A 20,922-nucleotide genomic window follows, 5' to 3' on the forward strand; every position below is an offset into this window, starting at 1 on the left:
GGCATGTTGTACATTGCATCCCCATAATTTATGCATCTTATAACTAGAAATTTGTACCCTTTGACCAGTATTGTCCATTTCCCCTACGCCCTCACCCCAGCCCCTGGCAACCACCAGTCAATCTACTCTGTTTCCATGAGTTCAGTTAAAAACACAGAAGACGGGACCCTGACTAGGACAATATATTTTCAAAACACATATGTGAAGAAAGATTTGCTTGAAAAATATTAAATTAACTGGGAAACTCTACAATAAGAAAACAAACTCTCCAAATTAAAATAAATAGGGCAATATGAGCAGACACCTTACCAAATAATGTACATAAGTGGGAAATCAGTATGTGTATGTTGCTCAACTTGGGGAATTATTAGAAAATGATATGGATTTTCCATTAAGGAAAAGCAAATTAAAACACTGGTGAGATTCTCTATCCATCTATCAGAATGGCTAAATACCAAAACTGACAATACCACTTGCTGGTGAGGATGTGGGACAAGAAGAAATCTCATTCATTGCTGATGGGAATACAAATGGTACAGCCTCTTAAGAAATCTTGCCAGATTCTTTTGAAGCTAAACATAGTGTCACCATATGGTATAGCAGCTGTGCCCCCAGTGCATTTACCCAACAGGCGTGGTAACATGCATCCACATAAAACCACTAAGAGCGTATACAAAGCTGATTTATGAAAAGAAGAGAATCCCATTTCCTTCCATTTTGAAATCATGAAATCAAATGCTAGTTTATTTTTTGTATGAACTAATCATGGTGAGCATTAAGTAATGTAAAGAATTGTCAAGTCAATATGTTGTACACTTGAAGCTAATATTATATGTCAGTTATACTGCAAAAATAAAAAAAAATTATATAGTGTAAGAGGGTTCCATTTTCTCCACATCCTTGCCAACACCTGTTGTTTCCTGTGTTGCTAATTTTAGCCATTCTGACTAAAATGGTGTGAGGTTATCAATATCTCATTGTAGTTTTGATTTGCACTTGCCTGATGATGAGTGATGTTGAGCATCTTTTCATGTGTCTATTAGCCATCTGTCCTTTGGAAAAATGCTTTTCATGTCTTCTACCCATGTTTTTACTGGATTATTTGTTTTGGGGATATTGAGTTTTGTAAGTTCTTTATATATTTTGGATACTAACCCATTATCAGATAGGTCATTTGCAAATATCTTCTCCCGTTCTTTAGGTTGCTTTTTAGTTTTGTTAATTGTTTCCTTCACTATGCAGAAGCTTTTTATTTTGATGAAGTCCAAATAGTTTATTTTTGCTTTGTTTCCCTTGCCTCAGAAGACATACCTAGTAAGAAGTTGCAGCTGCTGATGTCAAAGAAGTTACTGCCCTCTAGGTCTTTAATCCGTTTGGAGTTTATTTTTGCATATAGTGTAAGAAAGTGGTCCAGTTTCATTCTTCTGCATGTTGTTGTCCAGTTTTCCCAACACTATATGTTGAAGAGACTCTCTTTTCCATTGGATATTCTTTCCTGCTTTGTCGAAGATTAATTTGATTATATAGTTGTGGGTTCTTTTCTGGGCTTTCTATTCTGTTCCATTGATCTGTGTGTCTGTTTTGTGCCAGTACTATACTGTCTTGATCATTACAGCTTTATAATGTAACTTGAAGTCTGTAATGATGACGCCTCCAGCTTCACTTTTTTTTTCCAAGATGACTTTGGCTATTTGGGGTCTTTTGTGGTTCCATACAAATTTTAGGATTGTTTGTTCTAGCTCTGTGAAAAATCCTGGTGGTACTTTGATAGGGATTGCATTAAATGTGTAGATTGCTTTGGGTAATATAGACATTTTTAACAATATTTGTTCTTGTAGTCCATGAACATGGAATGTTTTTTCATTTCTTTGTGTCATCTTCAACTTCTTTAATCAGTGTTTTATACTGTTAATGGGAATGCAGACTGGTGCAGCACTCTGGAAAACACTATGGAGGTTCCTCAAAAAGTAAAAAATAGGTCTACACTGGGGTGCCTGGGTGGCTCAGTCAGTTAAGCGTCTGACTTTAATTCAGGTTATGATCTTATGGTTCGTGGATTTGAACCCCACATCAGGCTCTGTGCTCTGACAGCTTGGAGCCTGATGCCTGCTTCAGATTCTGTGTCTCCCTCTCTGCCCCTCCCCCACTCACGCTCTGTCTCTCTCTCAGAAATAAATGAACATTAAAAAATATATACAGCTACCCTATGATCCAGCAATTGCACTACTAGGTATGTACCCAAAGGATACAAAAATATTGATTCAAAGGGACACGCACCCTGATGTTTATAGTAGCATTATCAACCAATAGCCAAGATATGGAAGCAGCTCAAGTGTCCATTGATTGATGAATGCAAAAGATGTGGTGTATATATACAATGAAATAATACTCAGCCATAAAAAAGAATGAAATCTTGCCATTTGCAGTGACATGGATAGAACCTAGAGAGTATTATACTAAGCGAAATCGGTCAAAGAAAGACAAATACCATATGATTTCACTCTTGTGGAATTAAGAAATAAAACAAATGGATATGGAAAAAAAGAGGCAAATAAAGAGACAGACTCTTAATTGTAGAGAACAAATTGATGGTTCCTGGAGAGGAGGTGCGTGGGGGTGCGGGGTGGGGGGAGTAGGTGAAATAGGTGATGGGGGTTAAGGACTTGTGATGAGCACCAGGTGTTGTATGGAAGTGGTGAATCACCAAATTCTACACCTGAAACTAATATTATACTGTATGTTAGCTAATTGGAATTTAAATAAAAACTTGGAAAAAATTTTAATGAAAAAAATACATACTTTAAAAAAAAAATTAAAAACAGTTACCTGTCCATAAGTATGATAATGTCTTAAACTGTTCCCTGATCTATGAATTGTGTGTTATCTGTGACACCTTTGGTAGTGGTAGTCCAGCTTTTCCTAGGAACTTGGATTTGAAATTTTGAATATTATATATCATATTAAAACATGGATTAGTCGGATTTCAGACCTAACACTTAATCAACATTTGAAGATAATTATAGTTGATATCCTAATTTTAGGAATAATTTGTCCCTAAAGTTTAAGCTGGAAAATCACTGAAATAAGTTCTCCAAAAAAGACTACAATCTGACTTTGTATTAATTAAATAATAATTAATGCAAATGGGTCCAAATTGTTCATAAAGTATGTGATCATTCCAAACCAATAAAATTCCTTTCGTGATAGAAAAATACACTGTAAACTTGGAGTAGAGAAGGTTTTCCTATTACAAAAAAACATGAAAAGAAAAGTTGATAGGTTCATCAGCATAAATACAAAGTATTGTTACTGAATGATAGAAATGACCATAAGCAAGGCACAAAGGAAATGACATATCCTAAGAAAATAGTTACAACTCATATCACAAGGTCTAATTTTCGCTAATCAATAAGGAGAAACTCCTATAAATAGGAGAAAGACTGGCTACCTAGTGAAAAATGAGCAAAAGATTCTACCAACCACTGCTCAAAGTGTTAACTGCTGACTGTTTGAAAGTACAGAAAAGTGTAGAGAATAAAGGATATTATTCCACTCAAGCTACTGTTAATAATGTGGTATGTTTAGATTAAAAAAAAAAAAAACCCGACAGTATACAAATTTATGTCCAGTTTCTAACACAGTATTAGCATTTTCCAGGTTTCTAAAAGCTCTATGTAATCAACTTGAAAACTTAATTTTTTTTTTAGGGATACACTCATTTGTAATTTTAATATTAAGCTTTGACCTTGTAAGACAACTCTGAGCTGTAGGGGCTTCAATTTCTACTTCATCTTTATTTAATACTGATTAGAGATGAGGCCTGTAAGGTTTGTTTGATTTTCTTCAGCTCTTCTAAGTAATTCCTAGCTAAACCATAGTGAGCTACTCAGTCAGCTAGGTGATGGTATAAATGCTGAACAAAGGCAACTCTTTTTTGAATATTGGTGTGTAGTGGGAATAAGTTCATAGTTTTCAGCTTCCTGAGGCTTTTGTATCACATGTTTTAGTCATTCATTTGGCTTCATTAAAATAGTCAAAGTCAAGATGTCCTGGAATTTATAATGTGATTCTGACTGGTCATGGACTGTCAGTGGACTTTAGCACTGTGTTGATACTAACTCTAATCCCCGTTCTCTGCCTCCATTCCACAGTGCCATCTTCTTCCGAGTCATCCTTTGTTAAATTTACAGACTGATCTTCTGGTTTTAAGGGCCTTTTTCTTAATATATTCTTTACTTTTTGAACTCAGAACTGAAAGTGGAATAGCAATCTTGTAATGCTCTTGATTTTCATCCTGTTGTGTGTTTTAGAATGCATGAATTTGGAAGAGTTAGCATGAATTTCCTTAGAGCTGCCCTCCACTTTACCTTAATACCTGGACTAAATCAGTAGTTTCTCTTTCTTAGACAGTACATCTTCCTTCTTTCTTCCCCAAATCAACTCAGAAATCTATCACTTATTGTCCTGTGCTATTCAAAAGATACTGATATGTTTGCATAAAGTGCTAACTTTGAAAAGGACCTCTTCAAATATCTTTTTTATTGTGAAATACAACACATATGGAAAAGCACAGAAACATACATCTATTAATGAATTATACAGTGAATATCCAAATACCACCCATAGTTCAAGAAGTTGATTTCTAGCACTCCCAGAAGCTCTCCTCTTTCTCTTTCCAAACATAATTCTTTCTCTCCGTCCCAGGGTAAGTGATAACCTGAGTTTTATGTTAATCACTTACTCTGTTTTCTTTGTTGTTGTATGTATCTCTGAACACTATAGTTTTGTTTTGCCTGTTTTAGAGCTTTATAAAAATGGATTCATATAGCACATATTATTTTATATCTGACTTATTTCACTCAATGTTATATGTGTAAGACTTATCCATATTGTTGTGTTTCGTTGTATCTTGTTAACTGTATAGTATTCCAATGCATGTGTATACCACAATTTATACACACAAATGTCCTAATGTTGAAGGACATTTGGCTTGTATTTGGGGGAATTGTGAATACTGCTATGAACATTCTGATACATGTATTTTTGCTGGACACATGCACATATTTTTGTTGGGAGTATATAGGAGCACAATTACTGGGCCATTGATATATGTATCTGCAACGTTAGTAAATAATAGCAAACTTTTTTCCAACATGGTTGTACTATACTAACAGTATATGAGGGTTCCCAGTTGTTCTACCCCAGTATGTATATTGCCAGATTCCTTCATTTTAGCCATTTTAATGGGTGTGTCAAAGTGGTCTAATTTGTATTTTTGTGCTGTGACTCTAATGTGCTTAAGCACCTTTTCATACAGAAATTGGCCATTTGGACAATGCAAACGGTTGCAGCCACTCTGGAAAACAGTATGGAGTTTCCTCAAAAAGTTAAAAATAGAACTACCATACATTCAAGTAATTGTGCTACAAGGTATTTACCCAAAGAATACCAAAAAATACAGATTTGAAGGGGTACATGCACCCCAATGTTTATAGCAGCATTATCAATAATAGTCTAATTATGGAAAAAGCCCATGTGTCCATCAATTGATGAATGGATAAAGGTGTGGTACACACACACACACACACACACACACACACACACACACACACCTGGAATACTACTCAGCCATCAAAAAGAATGAAATCTTGCCATTTGCAATGACTTGGATGGAGCTAGAGTATATTATGCTAAGCAAAATAAGTCAGGCAGAGAAAGACAATTACCATATGATTTCACTCATATGTGGAATTTAGAAGACAAAACAGATGAACATATGGGAGGGGGAAAAAGATAAGCAAACCATAAGAGACTCTTAATGTAGAGAACAAACTGAGGGTTGATGGAGGAAGGTGGGTGGAGGATAGGCTAGATGGGTGATGTGTGTTAAGGAGGGCACTTGTTATGACGAGCACTGGGTGTTATGTAAGTGATGAATCATTGAATTCTATTCCTGAAACCAATACTACGCTATATTTAACTAACTAGAATTTAAATAAAAATTTGGAGAAAAAATAAAGTTTTGTTTGCAGAGATTTTACACATCTTTAGTTTGAATTAATACTAGAATTTTAATATTTTTAATACAATTTAAATGTTTAAAATATTTGTTTTTTACTCATTACATACAGTTGATTTTGGTATTTTTCACCTTGTATCCAGCAGCCTTGCTGAACTCACTTATTCTAATAATTTTTCTGTGCATTTCTTTAGATTTTCTACCTCTACAATCAGGTTGTTCATGAGTCATGATAGTTTCATTTGTTCTTTTATAGTCATTATGCCTTTTATTTCTTTCTCTTACATCAGCTAGAACCTCCAGTACAGTGGTGGTAAGGATCCTTCTTGGCATGTTCCCCAACTCACTGGGAAAGCTTTTAATAGAACTTTTGTAGTTTGTTTTTGAGATTCAGTACGTTCCCTTTTATTCTTGGTTTTCTAAGAGTTGTTACTGTGATTTAATGTTGAATTTTATGAATTGCCATTACTATATGTAGTTTGGTGTTCATGAGACTTTTCTATTTTACTGACATGTATACACACATACAGTGAATTTCTAATGTTAAAACTATCATGTTTGCTAGTAAAATCATCTGGGCCCAGAGTTTTCTCTCTGGAAAGGTTTTAATTTTTGGATTGAATTTGTAAGATTATCCACATTTTTGGGGTGCTTGGGTGGTTCACTCGGTTAAGCATTCAACTTCAGCTCAGGTCATGATCTCACAGTTCGTGAGTTGGAGCCCTGTATCCAGCTTTGTGCTGACAGCTCAGAGCCTGGAACCTGCTTCAAATTCTTTGTCTCGCTGTCTTTCTGACCCTCCCACACTCACACCCTGTCTCTCTCTCTCTCTCTCAAAAATAATAAATAAATATTTTAAAAATGAAAAAAAAGATTATCCACATTTTAAAATATTTTCTTTAATGGTATTAATTACTTGGGTTTTAGTAGAAATTTCTCCACTCCTTATAAAATTTCAGATTTACTGACATAAAGTTGTTCATAGTAGCCTCTTAACCTTTTCATATCCTTTTCACTACTACATATTTATAGTAGTGCCCTCTGTTTCATTCCTGCCTTTGGTTATTGTAAATTCTTAATTTTTCTTTCTCAGTGTTGCCAGGTTTTATGATTTTTCAAAAAGTTACATTTGGGCTTTGTTTTTCTCTGTTCTGATGTTCATTTACTCTTATCTTTATTTCCTTTTTTTCTCCTTGGGTTTATTTTTTTGTTCTTTATCTAGCTTCCTGAAATTGATGCTTATTACCTCATTAATTTTTAGCCTTTCTTCTTTTCTAATGTATGCATGTAAGGCTATAACTTTAAGGTAGACAGTGTTAAACTGTATCTCATGTATTTTGATATTGTTATTTAGTTCAAAATAATTTCTAATTTCCTTTGTGATTTCTTCTTTGTTCATGGATATTTTAAAGTCTCTTTAAAGTTTCTTAATTTCTGAATATATAGGGACTTTTAGTTTTCTCTTTGTGATGACACTTACAGGAAATTATTTTAAGTTACTTTAAAGATAACCCCTTGGAAATATATTGTCTTGGTATATGTACTTTAAAATAATGAGTATTCTGAAGTCGTTAGATACTGAATTCTTGTATGTCTATTATATCACTTATGTTTATCAAGTTGTTCCTTTCTTTAGCTTTATTGGTTTGTGTGTACACATTTGTTTTTTCTGTGCTGATTATAGCTTGGTCTGTTTCTTTGAGAATTTCTGTCAGTATTTTACTTTAAATTTTTGGAAGCCATTTCTTAGGTACTTCCAAATTTGGAAATCTTCTGTCTTCATAATTTGAAATTTTGTCATTGTGAAATACCCCTCTTCATCACAGGTAACACTTCTTACCTTAAAGTTTACTTTGTGTAAAATTTATATAGTTACACCAGTTTTCTTTTGATTAGACATGATATGTCTTTTATTCCCATATTTTTACTTTCAGACTTTCTAAATTTGTTTGCCTTATAAACTTCATATACTTGGGTTTTCTTTACTAAGACAGTCTGACAGTCTTCAGATCTTAACTAGTACATTTAATCTGCTTACACTTAATGTAATCACTGATATATTGGGATTTAAATCTTATTTTATTTTGTGCTTTTTATTTTTCCTGCCTGATATATGTCCCTTTTCTTTATTGCCTTTTTTTGTTTTTTGTGTGTTTTTTTGCCCTTTTCTTCTTATTACTTTTTATCCCATTTTTTTCTTTTGTTAGTTTCAAGTTTTATACTCTTTTTTTTTCAGTAGTTAACATAAAGATGACCACATAAATATATGACTATCAATTAAGTCTGTTAATTTGTGCTTTTATTTTTTTTCTCAGATAATGCAAGGACTTTAATGTGCTTCAGCTATTTTATGGTATAGTTGCTAATGTTGTTTTTAATTTTCTATATACTTTAAATCCAACACATTATTTTTATGTTTTATGCAGTCAGTATTCATTTTAACTTGCTCATATTTTTACTCTTTTACTGTTTTCCTTGCTCTTCATTTATCCCCCGACTTCTCTTCATTTTTTATATGCCCTTTAGTGCAATTGTGCTGGGGACAGATTCTCTGTCTTAAGTCAGTCTGAAAATGTGTTTATTTCAACTTTGTTCTTGAAGGTGGTTTTGCTATCTGTAGAATTCTAGGTTGGCAGTGTCTTTTTCCTTTCATCACTTAAAAATACCATCTATTGTGTTTGCCTCCCGTTATTTCTGTTGAAAAGTAACCTTTGAATCCAGTAGTTTCTTCTTTTTGCATATGTGTATATATTTTTCATTTCATAATTCAATTTAAAAGTTTTTTGAGTATAGTTGACACATAATGTTATGTTAGTTTCAGGCATACAACATAGTAATTCAACAATTATATGTTGTGTTATGCTATGCTCACCACGAGTGTAGCCACCGTGTCTCATCATGCAGTGCTGTTACAATATCACTGACCAGATTCCCTATGCTGTACTTTCCATCCCTGTGACTTACAATTCCAAAGATGGAAGCCTGTATCTCCTGCTTCCTCTGACCCATCGTACCCATCCTCCCACTCCCTTCCCCTCTATCAACCACCAGTTTGTTCCCTGTATTTATAGGTCTGATTCTACTTTTTGTTTATTCATTTGTTTTGTATTTTAGATTCCACATATAAGTGAAACCATGGTTTTGCCTTTCTCTGACTTTTTCACTTAGCATGATACCCACTAGAGCCATCCATGTTGTCACAAGCGGCAAGATCTCATCCTTTTTTATGGCTGAGCAGTAGTCCACGCACGCGCGCGCACACACACACACACACACACACACACAACATACCACATCTTCTTTATCCGTTTATCAGTCGATGGACACTTGGACTGCTTACATAATTTGGCTATTGTAAATTAATGCTGCAATAAACACAAGGATGTATGTATCTTTTCAGATTACTGTTTTCATTTTCTTTGGGTGAATACCCAGTAGTGGAATTACTGGATCATATGGAATTTCTACTTTAAAATTTTTGAGGAACCTCCATACTGTTTTCCAAAGTGGCTGTACCAATTTACATTCTCACTCACCATCAGTGTAAAAAGGTTCTTTTTTTCTCCATATCGTCACCATCATTTGTTATTTTTTGTCTTTAAGATGCAAGATGATATCTCATTATGGTTTTGATTTGTATTTCCCTGATGATGAATAATGTTGAGCATCTTTTCACGTGCCTGTAGGCTGTCTGCCCGCTTTGGAAAAATGTCCATTCAGGTCCTCTGCCCATTTTTAAATTGGATTATTTTGTTTTTCTGGTTTTGAGTTGTATAAGTTCTTTATATATTTTGGATATTATCCCCTTATTGGATATATTATTTGAAAATATCTTCTCACATTCAGGTTGACTTTTTGTTTTGTTGCTGCTTTTCTTCACTGTGGAAAGGTTTTTTATTTTGATGTAGTCCTAGTATTTAGTTTTGTTTTTGTTTCCCTTGCCTTAGGAGACATAACTAGAAAAACGTTGCTATGGTCATTGTCAAAGAAATTACCGTGTATGTTCTCTTCTAGCAGTTTTATGGTTTCAGTTCTCACATTTAGGTCTTTAATCCATTTTGAGTTTATTTTGGTATGCTAGAAAGTGTTCCAGTTTTTTCTCTTGCATGTAACTGTCCAGTTTTCCCAGCGCCATTTGTTGAAGAGATTCCCTGTTGTGTATTCTTGCCTCCTTTATTGTATTAATTGACCTTATAAATGTGGATTTGTTTCTGGGCTCTCTGTTCTGTTCCATTGATTTATGTGTCTCTTTTTGTGCCATTACCATATTCTTGATTACTACAGCTTTGTAGTATATCTTGAAAGCTAGAATTGTGATACCTACAGCTTTGTTCTTCTTTCTCAAGATTGCTTTGGCTCTTTGGGATCCTTTATGATTCCACATAAATGTTAGTATTTGTTTTAGTTCTGTGAAAAATGCTGTTGGTATTTTGATAAAGATTACATTGAATCTAGATTGCTTTGGGTAGTATGGACATTTAAATATTAAATTTTCCTATTCATGAGCAATGGGGTATATTTTCCCATTTGTTTGTGTCCTCTTCAGTTTCTTTCATCAGTGTTGCATACTTTTTGGAGTACTCGTCTTTCACCTCTTTGGTTAAATTTATTCCTAGGTACTTTTTTCTTTTTGGTGCAATTGTGGATGGAATTGTTTTCTTAATTTCTCTTTTGCTACTTCATTATTAGTATATAGAAATGCAACTGATTTTTGAATATTAGCTTTGTATCCTTATTTCAGGTATATATATTTTTCTGACTTCTTTTAAGATTATCTCTTGTCTTTAGTTCTTAGCCATTCTGTTTATGTATGGACTTATTTTTATTTATCTTTCTTAGAGGTCGAAAGCTTTCTTTCAGGTTGATAGGTTGGTATCTTTAATGATTGGTTTTGAAAATGTTCTGCCATTATCTCTTTAGTGTTCTACAGGATCCTTTTCCTCTTCTGGTATTCTTTATATATATATATATATATATATATATATATATATATATATATATATATATATATACACACACACACACACACACATATATATATATATATATATATATATATATATGGTAGATTTTTTTTATTTTGCTCTTTTACCTTCTTTTCTGAATTTTTGCAGGAAAAGTTTTGTTTCGCGTTCTCTGCTTGATTCTTTATATTTCCTTCTGACATAATTAACTTCCAGTCTACTATTTTAGCGATGTCTTTCTGTCTCCTTCAGCATGGTTATTTTAAGTCTGTCTGATAGCGACGGTATCTGGAGTCATTGAGGGTTTCTGGGTTTTGTTATTTTCACTTACATTGTCTTGTCTCCTTTTGTGCTTGGTTACCTTTGATTATGTGTCATACATAGTATTTGAAAAACTATAAAAATATTTTGAAGCCTGAGGTGATATTACTTTCTTCCAAGGTGTTTCTGTTTTTTCTCTCAGGTTCTAGGGTACTAGCAATCTGGGATTACTTTAATCCAGTTCTAGGAATTACAATTTTCTGGACCATTCAAATGACTGGAAGCTAGGCTACAATGTCCACAAAGACTGTTATTTCAGTTAACTCATTTAAGGTTGCAAACATTGGGGATCCCAGCATCAGGCATGGAAGTTTTACCAGGCAGCAGTCCATACTCTTGCATGGGTCTGAACTCCAGTTTTTATTCTCTACTCCAGGGGTTGGCAAACTTTTTCTATAAAGGACCAGAGAGTAAATAATTTAGGCTTTGTGGACTATACAGTCTTTTGTTGCAACAGTCAATGCTGCCATTGTTCTTGAGAAGAGCCACAACGTGTGAATTAATGAGTGTGAATGTATTTCAATAAAGCTTTATTTACAAAATCAGGCACAAGGCCAGATTTGGCCCAGGGTCATAGTTTGTTAACCCCTGCTATAGTCTGTCAAAAGCTCTGCTCAGATTCTCAGCCACCTCTTCTTAAATTTAGGTTAGCCCTGAATGCTGATCTAGCCTCTCTTTGGTCTGCCGTGTTAAATAGCTCTCTAATGCCTTCAAGAATATTTTGGGTTTTTTATGTTTTGCCCAGTTGCTGTCAGCAGGAGGTTTAATCTGAAATACCTAGTCTGTGGTATTATCAGAAGCTAAAGTCATATACAAAGTTAACCAATTTAACAGCAGTGAGATTTTTTTTCCTCTTTGATCTCAGGAAGGAAATTTCTTGAGGTGTTCTCAGAGAATCTCTCTCACTGACATCCTTTGATATATAAATGACTTTTTCTTTAATGAAACTGACTTTTCAAGACATGTTTCTGTAGTCTTCCTAGAGTGATTGTGTATTCCAAGGTTAAATTTATAGAGCACTGTTGTCCATCAGAACTTTTCTGTGATGATGGAAATGTTCTATATCTTGCACTGTTCAATATGGTAGCTACTAGCCACCTGTGGCTATTGAGCACTTGAAATGTGTCTAGTGCGAATACCAAGCTCCAATTTTACTTTACTTTTATTTAATTTTAACTAATTTAATTTTAAATAGCCATGTGTGGGTGGATACTTAGTTTGGAGTGGATAAAGCTTAGATTAAATGAAGAATCTACTCTCAGTGCAAAATGTGTTCTTACAGCCTCACCCACCAAAGTGTCCATTTTCTAGTGCTTTTGCAAGAAATACTTAACCTAAATATATTCAATGGTCAGTAGTATCTCTCTAAATATCTTAGGCCTTGCAGAATGTTTCCATGTATTCCTACCATTCACCTGGTGTGATGGAAGTACACTTGCTATCCTCAACAGGCCACATAAAACCAATGCAGTCACTCAATTTAGTTTCTAACACATGTTTTTCTTTGCAGGGAAAGGGGCGACTTCGCCGAGGAAACTATCCAAGTCCATCCTCTCCTGTTGTAGTTCGGTTGCCCTCTATGTCTGATGTACCAGAAGAGACCTTGACTAGTGAAACAGCTGTGGAGACTGACATCACAGAACAACAGCAAGCAGCTATGCAGCAGGAGGAGAGGGTACTGACTGAGCAGATTGAGAACCTACAGAAAGAGAAGTGAGTTTTCAGGAGGAAAGGGAGTGACCAGTTATTACCTGTTTTCCTTTCCTTCATTCTGTGCTTTCTTGATTTTTCCTTACTTAGTAAATATCTCCTATGTGTGAAGCACTGTATCAGGTGATACAGGGCATGCAGAGAAGACAAAGACATGTTACCTGGACTTGGGTAACAGCGTGAGAGTTGTCATTGTATTGACGGAAGCTCCATGAGCAGGGAGACCTGGAGATGCTGAACTGACACACTGCAACACGGTGTGTCAGTCTTAGCCAAGATTCCTCACAGGTCTGAGACCAGCCTCACTGACTAAATTGGTCTTTAAAAGGAGGAATGAGGATTCCTGGGTTAAGGCAGAGGCCCTTTCAAGAATGGGTATTACCCAGAACTCCCTAAAGGAAGGTTATTATCTGAAGATCAGTGTAGCCATGGGGCCAACAATTAGATGGTCAGGATAAGGCAGCAGCTCTAGTGGGCGCTGGGATACTACGTAGGGAAATTGGTTGCAATTTAGGAGAGAGAAAATAGTCAACTCTGTGCCCTCCGCCATCACTGGAGAAAGGGTAGGCAACAATAATACTATATTTGGGGGGATAATGTGGACAAGCTGTGGCTCTTTTTGAAGGTACTGTGTACTGGTTCTGGTTGAAAACGAAGACTCTTAAGCTCTAAGGGCATTTTTGTTCCTCAGTCTCACGATCCCAGGTCTGAGAGTTTGATGCATTAGGGAATATGGGAGTCTGTTGAAGTACTTTTTGCCTATCAGGACTGATTCTAGAATTTAGGCAAGCTAAAAAAGCAGCTGGGGCTCAGATATGCAGAACATGATAAGGCAGAAGTAGTATACATTGACCAGGGGCTGGTATTGGAGGTACTGAAGGATGAGTAGTTCAAGCTTGGTAGAGTGGAAGCAAAGCTAAGAAGGCCCTGAAGGAGAAGAGACTTGATGTAAAAGGGAATAAGAATTGGAAGGATAAGGAGGTTGTGGGCTGATGTATTTCCAGGTGTAAGATCTGCCCATTGGAGAAAGTTGCCCACATAATGTGGAGGAAAGCTGGTTAGAAGTAGCAGACATAGAGGAACTTTTGTCTTAGAGGACTGAAGTGAGCTTTTACGAAGACGTTAATTGACACAGATCTGGGTGACATCAAGCAGTAGTAAGAAAGCAAGATTAGGAGCCATGTACCAAAGACGTGAGAGAACAAGGGGGCTGAGAGGCAGGTGGGTGACTGATGAAGAGGAGCAGAGAATGCTGTGAGTGGGAGCAGCATAAGCTGCAAAGAACAGAAAAGATCAGTCAGCATTTGACTTCATCAGAGGCCTCTCTGTGTTTAAGGTGAGGATATCTATAGTGTAGTTAGTGCCTGTTTCATGGGAAATAGTTTAAGAGCTGGAAGGAATGTTAAGAGTTTATCTCATTAAATCTCTTTGTTTTGTGGATGAGGAAGCTGAGGTCCAGAGAGAGGAAAGTAGACTCCTGCTGCATTATGTATGAGTTTAGAGTGAGTTTAGAACCCTGATCTGATTATCAGTCCCAAGTTCATTTTACCAAAATATCTTATAGCTGCAGCATCTTTTCCTACCTCACTCTTTGCTCTATTATAGGTCCCAGACTTTGCTGTTTTCAACCTTCATCATTACTGTGGCTTCCGGGTCTCCATCGCCACTTTGGTTGAGAACAGTAGGAAATGTGACTGTTTTTGCTACTTAAATTTCTTGCATCATAGGTCTTTTTTCCTGTTGTCTTCTTTCCACTTCTTATCAAATGCTAGTGGATTTCTTGATTATATCTTACAGGGAGGAGCTAACATTTGAGATGCTTGTATTGGAACCCCGTGCCTCTGATGATGAAACCCTGGAGTCTGAGGCCTCCATTGGGACTGCCGATAGCTCAGAAAATTTGAATATTGAGTCTGAAGGTGCCATCTCTGAGAAATCAGGTAAATGAACATACTAGACCAAAGTCTCCAGATTTTTTTTGTGAAGGAGGAGTAAGGATTCCCAAGCTAGTAAGACAAAATCCCTTTCAAGAATGCCTAACCTTATGTGAGAAGGTGACAAAGTCCTAAGGAGTTAAATATGTACTAATCTTTGTGAAACTTCCATTATATACTGTTCATTAGACCAAGCCTTTAATGCAATGCAGCTTTTTGTCAATTTAATGTTTTCTCCTCGATTTACCACAGAGAAAAACCCATAGTAACAACACATATCGTCTTACCCATGATCCATGTTCCAGAGGTGGTTACAGGCATTGTGCCCTGCTGAGAGATGGGGTTATACCAAAGGAGGTATTTAACCACCTGGCATGTCTCAGGGAGACGAAGAATTACTACATACCCTGGCAGTTTTTTAAATGATAGTGACAGTTGTAGGCCTCTCCTAATGGCATAGTCGAACTCCAGACTTCTTGGGGTTGATTCTGAAATGACCTACATAGAAATGGATAGCTTCTCGAGTTGTGACTGTGCACAAAGTAGGTCAGCTTGGACCCTTCAGACCTCAGCCCACCCAATTTCACATGGGAATGGTGAAACTGATTCATTATGGAATGATTTGCTTTAGAGAAAATTGTCATTTATAGCTTTGATCTCTTCTTTGAATTAGAGAGAAGCTTAGCCCTTAGCTCCCTGAAGGCAGCTGGCAAGTCTGAATCTTCAAGCAAGTTCCGAAAGCAGCTAAAAAAGCAGGAAGACTCTTTGGATTCAGTGGACTCTTCAGTCTCTACTTTATGTTCGTCTAGCACTGCATCTTCTCATGGGACCAGAAAACGATTTCAGATTTATTCTAAATCTCCATTCTACCGAGCTGCCTCAGCTGGGGAGGTCCTGGGAATGGAAGGGCCACTGGGCCAGAGCAGATCCCTGGAAGACAGGCCTCAATTCATCAGCAGAGGAACCTTCAACCCTGAAAAGGGCAAACAAAAATTAAAGAATGTGAAAAACTCACCTCAGAAAACCAAAGAGACCCCAGAAGGGACAGTCTTGTCTGGCCGCAGGAAAACTGTGGACCCAGACTGCAGCTCCACCCAACAGCTAGCACTCTTTGGAAATAACGAGTTTATGGTCTGAACTGGCAGCTGTATGTCCCGTCATGGCTACAGAGTGGTAAATACACCTCCTCTTCGGGGCCTCTTCTCATCACCTTGTCCACAATAGTCCATCCTAATTGTGGTCCTGCCTCTTGCCCAAGCATACAACTGAGAACTTGTGTGCTAATTTCCTGGGCCTCCTGCAGAAGCAGAAAAGCCCCTTTGAAGCCTGCTGGGGATGGTGCCAGCTGTGCCTTGGCTGCTGTATTTGACTGGAGATTCCACCAAACAGAGCCACCAAGGGCCTGGGGATTTGGGCCAGTTGTGAGGTCTTTGTAGTTGCCTCTCCTCCGTCTTCTTTTCCTTCCCAGATGTGGGTGTTGAACTGGAGGGGACATGGTGGGCCTGAGGGACCCGCTGATTTCTGACATTGAAAGAAAACATATAAATCTTTCTTAACCATGAAAGCAAAAGCCTTTGGGTTTATTTTGGGATAGTTAGGAGCTGGAGCAGAATATAATTTTTTTCCAAGGATTTATAAACAAAAAGCCTAAGCCCTCTATTTTAAGATTTTTGAGAAACACTCCATGTTATATTTTGGGGAAAGTAAAAAAGTAATTGTTTCCATGAAGCCATCAGAGCATGCCTCAGACATCTGGTTACACAATGAAGAAGAGAGTACATGTTTTGTTTTTTGATGATGTTCAGTGTCATAATAATCAATGCTGGTTTCACTCCTGGTTAGTTCTTGCCAAACATACTGCATGGGCTAAAGTTTCAGTAGCCTACTTTTCTCATATTTCCTGGTCCTAGGATTAGGTTCCTCTGATTTTTTTTAAAAGTCTCATCAGAGACATGGTGATCCCTAAACATGAGGGTTTCATCCTAATCCACCCAGGCCTTTCTCTTCGTATAGATTACATTGAAGATCACAAACGAACCTGTTCATTTGCTGGTGGATTTCCACCATAAATTCAGACAAATAATGTGACCATTTAATCACTTCTCCCAAAACATTTATACACAACACTGCATGAATAAGTGTTAACAGAAAGCTGCCAAAAAATAAAAAAGTTTTTAATATAACCATCTAACTATTATCTTCTTTTCCTCAGACCATCAGTATTAAATAGATGAAAGAAAAATCAAGGACTACTTGAAGCTATTTTTGTTAATATTCTGGTTACTGAAGTTTACTGTAAATATATATGTATAGTATGCATATTTCTTTTTAACTTTATGCTTCCCTCCTTCCCATGGAGTTTCTTCCCACAGATTAGGGGCCATTGGATAGGGGTGAGAGCCACTATCCCTGGGTTGAGGGAAAAATCAAACCATCTTTTTCACCACTGGGTGTCTCCACACACCTGAGCTATAATAATAGTATTTTAAGCTTCTTAGCATTTGTGGGATTAGAAATCTGTTTTTGCTATTTATAATATATGGAAAATGAAACATGATACTCTTTCTTGAGATAAGTATGTGAAAATGTTTATTTTTAAAGTTACTAAATGCATCTTGTCTAACTACCACATGCACTGTTCTGAAAAAGAGCCTTTACCATCTGTAACCTGAATTTTGGTTATTCTTTCTTTTCATACTTCTTCAATTTGAAGTTATGGAAATATTTAGACTTTTGTTAAGGCAGAGTCTCTCCTGTTACACAACACTGAACCTCATGTCACTGCCTCAGTGGTTATTGTCAAGCCCCAGAGGTCGGACTTGGAACATCATTCTGAGTGGCAGCTAAAGGTAGCAGGAGTCTTACCTCTCCCTGGTTTGGTTTCAGAAATGAGCTAGGGAAAGGAATCTTTTTAAATCTCCAGAATGATGATGGCTGTGAGTAAATGTTAGATTTTATATCCCGCAAACATCTGCCACCTTGTTTGTGCCGAGGAGTAGTAAATTTAAAGCCTTTAAAAATCTGAATTTTGGAGAATCTCCTAGAGGAAAACCCAGCCCCTCAGCGTGGTCATGTCCAAGTGGGATTGCTGGAGCCTCAGGGCCCCTTGCCGGGCCACACAGGTCTGCTTCAGGATTCCGGGGAGAAGAGTGTCCTCCTGGGCATTCACAGCTACTCTCCACTTGCTCCAGAACATTGGTTAAATACTATACAAAAAAGATATTACCCTTGTCGGATAGTCCTTTGGCCCTGAGGAACAGCCTGGAGGACACATCTCAGCATATGTTCTCCCTTCTAAATCTTGGCGGATTTTGTTTGTTTGCAAAATAAGTTTTTGGCAGTTAAAAAAGAAACTACTCATTATAGGTAGGTCACTTTATAGGAACTAGGCAGTGGATGATAAGAGACTTTATAATTTTTCTCAGGGACCTGAAACCTGAATTTGGATAAAATTAAATAAAAAATACTTGTTTTTCAGTTGCTAGATTTGTGGATTTCTAGTTATTTAACAAACTGCCAGAATGGAGGATGGTGGGGAGGAGAGATCCACACAAATGTTAAGAATGGAGAGCAGGTGTGGGACCCTCCCTTTGAAGGAAAGAAAGCTTTTCTTCTCGTAGGATAACAGGTGTTGTTGGCCTGATAAAGAGTTGAAGCCATAATTCTTAAAAGCTGTCAGAACCAAGTGCTGTATCTTCTTCCATCTGATCTTAACTGGTCCTCTCCATGGTTCAAGTTGTCACCACAAAGCGACGCTGTATTACAGTCACTTACAATGAAGATGTTAACCCTTAATATGTGTCAAAGTCATGCTTCCTATTGCTTCTCCTTTGCTTTTCTCTGCTCTCAGATGCCACAAACAAAATCCCTGCGTGGCATCAGTGGGGCAGCCCCCCATCTGGAGCCTGTACTCCAGAATACAGAGAAATTCTGTTCATATCACACATTCCCAGCCCCAAACAAAGCCCAGATTTTCACTTCTCCCCATTAAAGCCAACATATCCTTTATAATGGAAAATGTAATAAAAGCAGAGAAGTATAATTTTAGGCTTATGTTGTGTATCATTAAGTGAAGCAAATCTGTTCAACAGCAAGGATCAGGCAGGTGGCATGCTTAACGCACTCTGTACTTCCTGCCATTTTATTTACTTTGCCACTCTGGCCTTCTGGAAACACAAAGGGAGATAGAGAGTTCCCAGTATGGGCCTTGCACAGACAGGGACCTGAAGAAGGGATGGGATACCAGACCCCTACCTTCTCATGCTTTGGAAACCTGGTGCAGCTCTTACCCTGCTGGGAGGTTAGTGGAGACTTCCCTGTGTTCCGTGACAGTAGGGTTGTTTTCACTGTCAAAGACCGAGGACGGGGGGCCTAGAAGAAAAGAGGAGCTCCGGCAAGGTTCTGCAGGCCCACTTCAGTGACTGTGGGCCACGATTTTTTAACTGTACCTAACGAATGTGTACCTTTTATAAGCACTTTGGTGAACTAGAGAAGAAAGTATTCTCAGGATGTGTTCAAAGCTAAGAGGGTTTTTATTTTAAAATGAAACACAGTCCAGATGGCTTTCCTAATCCTCCTCTCTTCTCCCCTGTGGTGGGAGCTAGGCATGGGGCATGCGTCATTCTGTGTTGACAAATGTGTTATGTCTGTCCATATTTTGTGACAGTTCCCCAGCACTGTCCCCCAACAACACCATGCTAGCCTTGGTGGTAAAAGTCCCTGGTGTTTGAGGAAGTCCTCTGTTCTTCTGTGCCCCTAAAATATTTCTAACCACTTTTCTCTGGAACCACTCCCACATTTGATTTGGTGTTAAAGGAAACAGCAAGATGAAGAATGTGGAGATGGATCTATTTGGTCTTGTTGGTCTCTTGGCTAAAACTGTTTAAGGGGCCTATCACCTTGCTATCCATCTATATACTTAATGCCTGTTTATCAGCCCTCTTAGGTCATATAAAAGTTGCACCTTTTGAACCAAGTAATTGTATTTACTAGGGGAAAGGTGTGGATTACAGATTAGTATTATATTATTTTAATGGATTTAAAGTAATTTATAAGTATGCTGAGTGTAAATTTTTAAGACTATGTATTGTAAAAGGACATATCCTGTGAAATATATCATTTTACTGTTTAACAGAATAATTCTATAAAAAGAATGATTTATCTCACCCACGGAACTGATTACATTCCTGATGCAATCAACAGGCACTTTGTAATTTCCTTTTGGGTTGGTTTTTTTTTTTTTTTTTTTTTTTTTTTTTTTTTTGGAGGTGGGGGAGCAAGACATCATCTGTATGAAGTGCAGTTTGTGTCACTCAGAATATGCACTGTATAGCTACACAAAAGCAGCTTGATGAACAAATCACCCCGTGGCTCATTAAAGAACAAAGCTTCCAGAAGCAGCAATCCGTGTGGTTTGTTTTCTGACCATCCTGGCTCCCACCCTAACTCACTCCAGTCCCACTCCAGTGGTTTTTGTTTAAGGAAAGGACTGAGCAGTTGGCAAAGTACAGAAACAGTAATTACTGGAACTCAGCTGAATTCAAGTGAAGGGTGAGATTCAAGCTGTTAGTTTTCTGTAATGGATGCTAGCTGCCAGCTGTTAAGACTTCCATTTAATCAGCTCAGAGCTAGGTGGACAGCCAAGACCGCAAGTCTACATTTAGGATCCTCACCAAAAAGACTGAAGAAGTAGCAATATCTGCTGTGGGCCCAGGAATTCAAGCCTAGGTTGTGCTTTTTGTTCTGGCTGTGATTTGGAGAAAGTTGAGAGCCCTTTCTGGGTGTCAGTTTTCTCATCTGTAAATGAGTTCCCTTCCTCGGGTTTACTTCTCTGTATAACTCCTGCTGACTCTCAGGTGTCCGTGTAAAGGGAAGTTTACTGGAAATTTACGCCTCCCCCTTGAACTGGGTTAGATGTCTTGTATTCTCAACAGAGCCCAGTATTTGTGCTGTCAAAAATCTCTTTAAGCTTCTC

General features: G+C 37.2%; 1 protein-coding gene across 1 annotated transcript in view; it reads left to right on the top strand.

The window, feature by feature from the left end:
- Positions 1-20,351, top strand: part of LOC115515708 (unconventional myosin-IXa-like) — a 210,074-nt gene extending 189,723 nt beyond the window's left edge. The window contains exons 36-38 of the mRNA XM_030317786.1: positions 12,815-13,017; positions 14,812-14,954; positions 15,622-20,351. Coding sequence (XP_030173646.1) covers positions 12,815-13,017; positions 14,812-14,954; positions 15,622-16,085 — 810 coding nt within the window. The 3' untranslated portion in view covers positions 16,086-20,351. The remainder of the gene's footprint in view (positions 1-12,814; positions 13,018-14,811; positions 14,955-15,621) is intronic.
- Positions 20,352-20,922: the final 571 nt, after the last annotated feature.

Source organism: Lynx canadensis, chromosome B3, assembly GCF_007474595.2.
Source record: "Lynx canadensis isolate LIC74 chromosome B3, mLynCan4.pri.v2, whole genome shotgun sequence".
Lineage (NCBI taxonomy): Eukaryota > Metazoa > Chordata > Mammalia > Carnivora > Felidae > Lynx > Lynx canadensis.